The following is a 10,779-nucleotide window of genomic DNA, read 5'->3' on the forward strand; positions in this document are numbered from 1 at the left end:
AAAACCATGGAGGATATTCGGCCTTCCCAAATAAAAAAGACTGAAAAAAGAGAAAGTCACAATCTGATAACTTGGTTTTTATAACCATTCTCCCCTTCTTTCTTTTGGTGTAGACACCTCTGAATTATAGCGGAGCAAGGGGTTCCCATTGGGGACACCATTGTTTGGCCTCTCTTGCAGCTAACAGGGACCATAGATCAAATTCTGGCCAATGGGATGTGAGCAGAAATGGTGCATTCAACCTTTGGTTGATTGTGACTTTGGGAGTAAAGCCCCTGCCTGTCTCTTGAGTGTCATGAGAGAGAGAGAAACAAGCTTCTATCTATTATAATACTACATCGTTGTTAAAGCAGTTTAGCTGTAACAAATATGTACGAAGAGTGGGAAATAGGAGGTCCATCCCAGGAGAGAAACAGAGTACCCAGAATGACAGCAAAGGAGATCCTTCCTTACAGGGAAGAGAGGTGTGCCCAGACATAGAGGGCAACCAGCCCAGACCAGAGCAGTGTAATTATCCATTTGGTGGTTCTCCAGTTTGTATCCTTTTTTTCCCCCTAACTTGAGCACAGAGTACCCAAATGAGCCTGAAGCAGATCCTTAACTGTACTTAGCTTGCCTTGTGCTGATGACATTTCTTCAGACCACACACTTGGCTAGGAGAGGGCACAGGTGTGCCACACTCACATAGAAGTGGTGTGCTTTGACCTGCTCCTGACAAATGGAGTTGGGCCATGGAAGGAGAGAAGGCAGAGCAGCCCCCTTCCATTAACTCTATTTCTAGAGGATGCCCAGTATTTGTTCACACACTAGCTTTCCCAGCCATGGGGTGCCCAGTGTTCAGGGGCTGCCCCTTTGGTAAACTCCTAGGGAAGCTGAAGCCAGTCTAGGACCCAGAGCCTCTATTCAGCTTATCTTCTCCTGGGGCCATTCACCTGATTATGATAATGTTGTCCTTGCCTTACTCAGCTGGGTTGGTGTTTGTTACTGCTTTTCAAAACTAAAATGTGTCGCTTAGGGATATTTAGGGAGTAAAACCATAGGGAAATATCAGAATGATTACAATAAGAGTGAGCTAGTGATTACCTCTGTGGAGAGAGGAAGGGGATATGTTAGGAAGGGGCACATGGGCCTCTCTGGTGCTTTATCAGTACCTTAGAAGTACTCTGTTATATAGGTGCTTTATTTCTTTACCTAGGAAGCAGATACATGGCTGTAATTTAAATAGAGCTATGCATTCTATACACTCATATATGTCTAATATGTCTTACAGTATTTCTAGATAGGCTTAAATGAAACATAAATATATGGTCAGACAGGGGTTTTTGTGATGGGTGGAGTCAGGAGTACTTTAGGTATTGACATTGTTTTAAGTTTATTTATTTTGAGAGAGAGAGAGACAGAGAATCCCAACTTGGCTCCTCACTGTCAGTGCAGAGCCCAATGTGGGGCTTGATCCCCTGAACCGTGAGATCATGGTCTGAGTTGAAATCGAGAGTCGGATACTTAACCGACTGAGCCACCTAAGTGTTTCAATATTGTTTGAGATTTTAAACTTCATTCATGTATTGCTTTGATAAAATAGATCTTCTGTGCTAGAGTCTGGACAAAGATGTTTGAGACTCCTCCCTTTGAGTATTTCTGAATGTGGCAAGACCAGTACAGAAGATTAACTTCAATTCAACCCAGTGAGAATTTTGAAGTACTTATATGCAGAGTGCTTTGGGATACAAAAGAGAGAGCAATAGTTTTTTATAGTCAAAAGGCAGTGAGAAGAGAGGGTATGTACAGGGGAGATGGTCTGTTAATCAGGCCTTGAAGGAGAAGTTTGAAAGTAAATCAAAGGGGAAGAAAGGGCATCTTAGGATGAAGTGTGAAAGAAAGTGTTAGCAAATGGTCTGGAGTGGATCACAGACTGCAGGTTGAATACCACACAACCTCTGGAGGGCACAGTGTTGTGCAGTGTGTAACTTGCACAATCATGGACAGCAATCTGGTTGAAGGGTATTAGGTAAGAAATGGAAAAATAGAATGTGAAATGAAAAAGACTGTTTTTGAATTCTAAACATTATTCAATAGGTTAGTGTTGACATATTCAAACTATTTGTCATTTCAATATGAAATCTAAAAATCACATCAACCATTTGTACTTAGTGAAGGATAATAGCATGTGCCTTTATTTATAATGATTGAGAACAAACATGAATAAAGTTTCATTTGGTGTATTTCACAATACCATTCCTTAAGATACTGGGAACAATGAAAAGAATGAGGCAAAAATTACTGTCATCTCTGGATATTCGAAAAGAAATTAACCATTCCCACTAGAGACCACAGAAGGAAATTAACTTAATGTTGCAGTTCTAGATCAAACTTCACAATGAAGAACTCTTAAGTTTTCACAGAGTGAAGGACAAAGGAGGGAGAGACAATCATTTAGGACCATGTTTCTCAAATTTGGCCCCTTTCACAGACATACTCTTGGGGAAGGGGTTTGTAAATTTCCTGTGGTAACATTTTAAATGTTGCATTTGACTTCTGTTCATAATCTAAACAATACACTCTTCTTCCGGATTGCCTGAATGACCATCTTCCATAACAGAGGAGCCCCGTGATTGTAGCAGCTACACTGATACCTCTGATCCCTGTGGCACCAAGTGAAGACCAACAGTGCTTAACGTTTCATGTGGTGTTTCCCAAGTTGGGTCCTTAAGACCCAGTACAGAGTCTCTGTACTGGTTCAACAGAATTGTTGAATATGTCCTATGAGATCTGTGAGTTGTCAAGGTTAGAACACGGATTCAGAGCAGTGATTCCCAAGATAGGATGGGGTGGGCTGGGGATAATGACTGGGAGACACATATAACTTGAAAAAGCACATTCAAAATACCTATTGTTTTTGTAATGCAAATTCTATCAAGCTAAACTCAACCAAGTAACTTTCAGGCAATAGCAGGAAACCAATTATAGATTAATCCTAAAGAGGATTGGAGTAATCTTGGTTGAGAAACACTGGCTTAGAGGTAGAGGGGTCCTAGCATATGGAGAACATAAGAGACATGTGCCCAAGAGAAAGAACGTCTTTTGGGTCACTGAGTCAATCCTAAGCTATAACTTGTCATGGTCTTTTGGAACCCAAAGTGCCAATGGAGAAGAAACCCAAAATGTCTGTCAACCTTCTCCAAACTGTGGTTTGGGGCAAGTTTGTCCACTTTTAATACTGAGTCAAAAGAAGGAAAAGCTGTTTTTGTCAAAAAATCCACCCCCCCCCCTTTTTTTGGGTGAACACATTTCAGAATTTTAGGTAAACAGTTGCTGTGGCCGTTAGCCCCAGATCCATCCGCCAGGAAGTGTGGTCCTCCTTTGAAATGCCATCCAGCTCTCAAGGGGGTATCATCCTGGCGTCTGCCCTGCCGGGAAAACAAAATACAAAGTGGATTTTCTTGGAAAGGTAAATTCCCTTCATTTTTCTTTCATTACCAGAACAATTACTCTTGCTATTTAAGCACATCTGTTACAGCCTTGAGATACAGTTGGCACCAAAATGCTGAGATCATATAATGCTGAAGGACAATGCAAATAAAGAGACCTTGCGAATAAAAGGGACTCGAATCCCCACCCCTACACAGACGTAGTGGGGTCAGTGGTCTTTCATATCTCTCCAGGTAAGTCATTAGTTTTCTTCTATTTTTAATCTAAGCCTACATTGCTAAAAAGTGTTCCGAAATAGGAAACATTTGGCACCACAGTTAATTGGCTTTTAAGTGCTTTGGTACACGGGGTGAGGCCAGAAGGCTAACACAAACAGACGTAGTGTTCATTGGCTGTGGTGATGCAGTAGAATTGTGATTAGGAGCTTTCTGATATTGGCCACTTTATTTCAAGGTATTCAATTACACTTTTTCAGACTTTTTTTTAAAACTTCTGTTTCTATTTCGAGTAACCACCACAAATTACATATGTGCAATTGCTCAAATGTAAGTTTTTAATAAACACCCCTCAAAGAATATTTGGTCTAAGAACTAAACATTAGTCAAAGTCTCCTTTGACTGATCAAAACCACCGAGTCTCTCTGTGTGGCCTACCTAACAGCTAGCTAACAGTAACAAGAGCTGGGGGAAAGAGGAGCTTGTCAGACCCCACAAGTACCCGGGTTCCTTTTTCAGGAGGTCATCACCCTCTGGCTTTCCATTCAGCCAATGATTTCCTTTGGGTGACAGCTGTAGAAAGCTTTGTTTCGATGTTTGAGAAGCCAATTAAATTGAATTGATTTTCAGTGCGAACATACTCAATGCAAAACAACCTTGCTTTCACATTGCATGTAAAATAATCAAATTACTTACCAGGGCCTGTGCACCCTGCCCCCACCCACATTTCTTGCTGCTACTTATTCTCATGCACTTTACTCAATCTGTTCTTGGTTGCTTTCTGCTCCTTGAATATTCCATACTTGTCACCCAGGGGCCTTTGCACTTGCTCTTCCCTCTGCCTGAAAACCTTTTTGGCTTTATCTTTACATGGCTGTCCCCTCTGGTCAACCAGGTCTCAGCTCCACCAGCTGAGAAAGGCCTTCCCTTAGCTTATTAGCTAAATTGGCTCCCTACCCCCTGCCTCATTCTATCACATTATTCTATTTGTTTCAGGAATTATTTACTTACTTGTTTTTGGTTGGTCTACCTCTCTAGAATGTAAGTTCCATGTTACCTTTTTGTTTGTCATCATATTCCCAGGGCCTAGTACAGTGTCTGGCATGTAGTAAGTGCTCAATAAGTATTTGTTAAATGAAGAGCAAGTGAAAGCATTTCCTCCCACTGACACAATCTCTTTGTAAAGTGGGAAGCTCATAAATGACATCACAGTTCTTTTTTTTTAATTAATTTTTTTTAATGCTTATTTATTTCTGAGAGAGAGACAGACAGTGTAAGTAGGGAAGGGGCAGAGAGAGAAAGGGAGACACAGAATCTGAAGCAGTCTCCAGGCTCTGAGCTATCAGCACAGAGCCCGACATAGGACTCGAACCCAGGAACTGTGAGATCATGACCTGAGCCGAAAGTCAGATACTCAACCGACGGAGCCACCCAGGTGCCCTGACATCACAGTTGAGATCACCCCACATCACTCTTTCTCTAGCCAAAGTGTCTTTCTGGATTATAATAAAACATAGCAGGGGCACCTGGGTAGCTCAGTCAGTTAAGCATTGGACTCTAGATCTTGGCTCTGCTCATGATCTCCAGGTTTGTGGGTCTGAGTCCCTTTGAGCTGCATGGCGGGATCTGCGCTGAGGGTGCAGAGCCTGCTTGGGATTCTGTCTTTCCTTCTCTTCGCCCCTTCCCCACTTATGCACAGGTGTTCTCTCTCTCTCAAAATAAATAAATAAACTTAAAAAAAACCCACAGCAGAATTACACCATCTCTCACTGTTCTTGGCCGGGCGTGCTGCCCTTCACTCACCTGTAATTACTGTAGAGCTCCAATCTGTTTTAGCCGCTTCAGCAGCTCCCCACTCTGATGCATATCCATTAGGTCAGTGCATCCACCTATACAGTCTTTACCGATAAAGACCCGAGGTACCTAAAGAAAGCAAATGAGCCAAGATAGGTAAGGCCCTTCATCATTAGGTTAGAAAGAATGGCATCTTATCCTTCCTCTAACATTTCCCATGACCCAAAGCTTTTAAAATCACTTTACAACCTCCTCATGTATATTCTTTCCGGTTAGAACTTGGTTAGAAGCATGAAATTATTCACTAAACAATTATTTTCAAGCCAACAAGTCTGTCAGCTGGAGAATGCTGTGCACAGGTTTGTCTAGCTCGTCCCCATGACCTAAAAATTTCACTCCACATAAACACATTTCAGGAAACGAATTTCGGCTGGCTGCAGGGAGACCACCCTGATTGAATGCTGGTTTCTCTGCAATTGGCGCCACACCTGAGCCCTTATGCAGACTGAGCCAGGACAACCAGGAAGGAGTTTTTTTCTAAATACAGCCAGACAAGTATTTGCATTAGATCTCTGTCCCTGATGTTCAGATTCACAGTATATTAGAGTCATTTCTCTCTGTTGTGTGCTCTGTCCTCAGCTGGTGAAGGGGTGGTGATATCTGACTCTCCCTTCATCCCTGGCTTATCATAAGATGTTTAAATGCTGTAGCTCACCTGTTTTGGTATCCCTCTGACACATATGAGTCATCGAAGGCATCATAACTGACGAAGGGTTGGTTAAAACATAGGTTTCTACTACCTTTCCCCCACCTGCCCAAATTTCTCATACAGAAGGTCTAGGGTAGGGCGCAAGAATTTGCATTTCTGACAAGTTCCCAGGTAATGTGGACTCCTCTGCTTCAGGGATCATATTTGCAAATGACTGGTAGACACTGAGCAGTTTATTCCTCCCCAGTAAGCGAGGCTTTGAAAACCCAAAGCTCAGCAACAGCCCCCAGCCACCTGAGACAGGTTCTGAAATATGATCGGGCTGTCTCCAGGGTGGAGTTTTTGCACACCATCTGGCAAAGACGGGGGTTTGCCCGAGAGCTGAGAGGCCCCTCTGCCCTTACACCCACCCTCTAGGCAAGAGCAAAACCACCTGAGGCACAGCAGTGACTGACTGGAACCCACACGCAGAGCTGACTGCAGGCTGCATGTGACAGCGTGGGGGGCAGTGGTGACAGAACCACAATCTGTTGATTCAGTTGAGGAAGGAGAAACACGTGCTCTGTGCGCACCCCTCCTGGCCCCAGCCGCCTCTTCCAGGAACCTGAGAGTCTCTTACCGTCAAGGAGCAGAAAGTAAACTGCCACCATGAAAGCAAGCTTGCTGTTACTGGGGCCTGTACTCTCCTGGCACACCTTTCTAGGGGCCCCAGCCCCAGCTCGGCTCCTCCTCTGTGCTCCAGGCTGCTCAGACCCAGCTCTGCAACTGCCGAAACTCATCACCACCTCCTTGGCTAAGTCCCTGGGACAAGCCACCATTATTTCTCATCTGAGGAACTGCTCTAGCCTCCAGATGTCTCCCAGCTTCAGCCTTCAGGTGGCCTTCCTACAGTCACTTTTCCCCCCCAGCCACCAGTGACCCTTTCAAAACGAACATTAGGTTATTCTTCTGCTGACAACTCTTCAGTGGAATCTCATTGCACTTTAAAAGCCACAGTCCTTATGATAGCTTGAAAAGGCCTTCCCAGCCTGTTGCCCATTACCTCTCCAACCTCATCTCCTCCTATTTTCCTACTAACTCAACACTGCTCCAGACACACAGACCTGCTTGCTAGGCATGCAGCCACCACAGGACCTCTGCATGTGCTGTCCCCACTGCCTGGAATACTCTACTGCTGAATTTCTGCATGCCTTGCTCTCTCACCTCCTTTTGAGATCTACTAACATCAGTGAGGCCCTGATGACTCCATTGAAAGCTGTCCCTTGCTGCCTACTGTCTATCTCCCTTTCTTACCTAGTTTTTCCCCATAGCACTTATCACTGACCACCCTCTGCCATACTGTTTTACTTCTCATGTATACTAGAATGTCAGTTCCACAAAGGAAACAGTTTTTGTTCTGTTCACAACAGTTTTCCAATGTCCAGTAGAGTGTCTAGTATGTAGTTGGTGGTTTCAAAATTGCTGTACCCAACAAAACTCTCCTTCAAAAGTGACGGAGAGATACTTGGTCACACAAGCAAAAATTGAGGGAATGTGTTGCCAATAGATCTGCCTTGCAAGAAATGTTCAAAGAAGTTCTTCAGAGAGAAGGAAAATGATCAGCTTCATGAACTTGGATCTACTTAAAGTAAAGAAGGGCATTAGAGAAAGAATAAGCCAAGATGCCGATCTAGAAGCTTTGGCCAGAGTAAGACCAAAACAATTGCTCAGGTACAGGGCCTGATTGAAGACCTAGGTTTCTGTCATCAGTCAAGTCCTGCTCGGCTCTTACTGTGGGCAGTCACTACAGGTCATTACAGGGTAAGTAAGATAGCAACTATTTCCAGGTTTCCAGCCTCTTCGCATATAAACCCTTCACTCTTAGGGAACAGGAAGCATACGCCTTAAAAGGATCTGTTCTTTACCTTGGAGGAATGCATTCAGGACTCAAGAACCTGTGAGAAGTATTTTTAAAACTTCAAAAATGGACTTAAGACCACATGAAAAAGTGTTGCTCTATGAAGAAATAGAAAAAAAAAAATGTGTTGAATGAAGAGGTTTCTCCTGCTAAAGAATAGAGGATGCCAGGCTGAGAAGTAGCTCCCAAGATTTGCTGGACTTTGGAATTACCCGAGGATCACAAACATTTTCCCCTCCCGGCCTTATTGAGGTGTGATTGAAAAATAAATGTGTACATATTTAAGGTCTCCAATATTATGTTTTGATATACATATATACTGTGCACTGATTACCACAGTCAAGTTGATGAACACATCCATCACCTCACATAGTTAACTTTTGCATCCGTGTGGTGAAAACACTTTAGATCTCCTCCCATAGCAGATTGCAAGAGCACAGTACAGTATTCTTAACTGCAGTCAGCATGCTGTCCACGAGATCCTCAGAACTTACCCGTCTTAAGACCGAGAGTTTGTACCCTTTCATCTGGGGATTTAAAACTATTGCTGGCTGCTTCTTCTGACATGTGATTTAACATGTATGAGGAATGACTCGGGCATCTAGATTTTGTAAAAAGCTCCTCATGTGATTCTCATGTGCAGCAACATTTGGGAACCACTGGCTGAGAGGGATCCACCCATCGCTGCGGGGTCCTGGGCACCGCTTTCTCTTCGGACTCCAGGCAGCCTGCACAGCTGGCGGTCCAGCCTAGCAGCAAGAGTCTCTGACCACTGAGCCCTCCCGCTGCAGAGACAAGAGTTCTCAGCTCACAACTGGCACCCTGAAAGCAATAGGCTAACAGGTTTAGCCTCCCTCTGTACCAAAATACTGATTTCTGACAGGAGAGGAAAGGAGAAACAGCCTCTAACGCTTTATACTCAGAACCCAGAGAAAATCCTGAGTCAAACTAGAATGGAACTAGGGTACGTGCTTCTGCAAATGCTGTGTCTGAGAACGTGCATCCCGAGAAGGGCTGGCGTGAGCTGGTGGACAGGCAGTTACCACACCCAGTACCACAACTGGTAGAAGCTACCTGGTTGGCTGTCCATCCCACCAGAAGCCATGGGTGCTGAGGAAGAGGAAACCTTTTGAGGTAGAGAACAGCAGTTCTTAGTGGGGCTCACGGTCTAAGAGCAAAGGGGACTTGGAGGTGCCTTGCGCTAGACTGATCTTGCAGCCAGGGAGGTCCTTGAGGATCATCGAGGTGGGGTCTTGCCCAGGGTCACACAGCAAGCCATTGTGAGAGCCAGCCTGAAACTCTGGCCCCTGAACTTCCTACCAGGACAGGCCTGGAAACTTCTGTAGTTCAGAAGAAGGGACAAATAATGAGCCTTTAGATTTTTCCAGTGGGAGGAGTTAGAGAAGATATGGAAGAATGAGCTAATTGGGTAATAAAGAGAGCTTAGAGAAAAGATTGAAGGACAGCAAATCCCACTTGGCCAAGTGAACACAGAACAAAGAGCGCACACGATTCCCATGTTCATAAAAGAACCGTACGGATCACACTCGGCCCCTCCACCCCACCTTCTAGCCCCAGCCCTGCAAGCTGAAAACTGTCATTTCCCCGGCAGTGCTTGAAACAAAGACTCGGGATGGCTCAACAACTCCCCAGACAGCTGCTGGACCCGCGCTCCCAGACACACAGCACAGGGTCTGCGAGGACCTTTGGCTGCAGTCCAGCTGCCTGGTCCCAGGAGCAGTGTCTTCTCTCTGGCGCCCTCCCCCACCCCGCAGAGCCCTCCCGCGCCTTGAGTGACGACTGAGTGACGGAGCCCTAGCGGTGTCCTAGAGAAAGGCACAGGCAGGCATATCCTGTGCACAGCCCCCACAAGATAAAGGAATCTGAGAGCTTTCGCCCAGCCTTTGAGAACTCACTGTTCTGGCTCCAGTGAGCTGTTGCAAATAATCTTGAATCTTGCTAGTGTCACTGGTGGCTGTGATATCGACAAATTCCAAAACCCCTTGTTTGAAGGGCAATTGGCTGAGGAGCTCTTGGGTCCTCTTGCAGTAGGGGCAGGAGGGCTTGATGAACACAACCACCTTCCCGGGCTGGATTTTGCAGTTCACAAACTCTTCAGCCATGCTGACAGGCAGCCGCCTCCAGGGGAGGAATCCTCAATGGCAGGTAATGCTCCGAGTGTAAACCGGTGGCCTGGCCAGCTGGCGCTTATTTAAAGGAACCTCCCTGGAGGAGGAGTTTGCCCAGCAGCGTGCTGGATTTTTAAAGGGACAGATCCAATGTCATGTCAGTCTCGTATGATTCATCAGCTAGAGATGCAGAGAAGAATGCATACTTCTGTTTAATCAGTGGCTGTGCCAAGGGTGGCAGTGTGACCTCAGCTCTTTCAGGAGCACCTGCCCTTTGGCAGAGAGCACAGTCAAATTACCCTTTGGAGAAGCATATAAAGTATGCAGACCAGCCCCAGGGAGGGGGCCGAGCCAGCAGTGGCTCCTTAGAGTCAAATCTTTGTTTTCCCTCCCAGAGATGGCAAAAACTCACACAGAGACAGAATCTTTCATGAAACAGAACACAGTGAAATCACTTTAGAGGAAGTGAAACTGAAATTGTGAATTGCATCCATCTTGAGGTTGCTCCCCTGGGCATTTTGCTTGGTCTGGTTGATGGTTATTAATTCCCAACACATAGAAATCCAGAGATTTCACAAAAGAGTCTGGACTTGCAACCTTTCTCTG

The 10,779-nt window shown here is 45.1% G+C and overlaps 1 protein-coding gene across 1 annotated transcript; it reads right to left on the reverse strand.

Annotated features, from left to right (window-relative positions):
- Positions 1-2,144: 2,144 nt before the first annotated feature.
- Positions 2,145-10,249, reverse strand: GLRX (glutaredoxin). Its single transcript, XM_047873359.1, has 3 exons — positions 9,961-10,249; positions 5,448-5,567; positions 2,145-3,407 (listed from the first exon to the last, which is right to left on the reverse strand). Exons 1-2 carry the CDS (start codon positions 10,165-10,167, stop codon positions 5,454-5,456), a joined length of 321 nt encoding a protein of 106 aa, XP_047729315.1. The 5' UTR covers positions 10,168-10,249; the 3' UTR covers positions 2,145-3,407; positions 5,448-5,453.
- Between the last annotated feature and the right edge of the window lie 530 nt (positions 10,250-10,779).

This window comes from Prionailurus viverrinus, chromosome A1 (assembly GCF_022837055.1).
Source record: "Prionailurus viverrinus isolate Anna chromosome A1, UM_Priviv_1.0, whole genome shotgun sequence".
NCBI classification, from domain to species: domain Eukaryota; kingdom Metazoa; phylum Chordata; class Mammalia; order Carnivora; family Felidae; genus Prionailurus; species Prionailurus viverrinus.

Bases quoted from the DNA above. Each gene is read 5' to 3' on its own strand.
- GLRX (XM_047873359.1), bottom strand. From the start codon at position 10,167: ATGGCTGAAGAGTTTGTGAACTGCAAAATCCAGCCCGGGAAGGTGGTT. The intron at 5,568-9,960 runs GTGAGTTCTCAA...TGCTTTCTTTAG, and splicing joins AGCTCACTGGAGCCAGAACA to GTACCTCGGGTCTTTATCGG.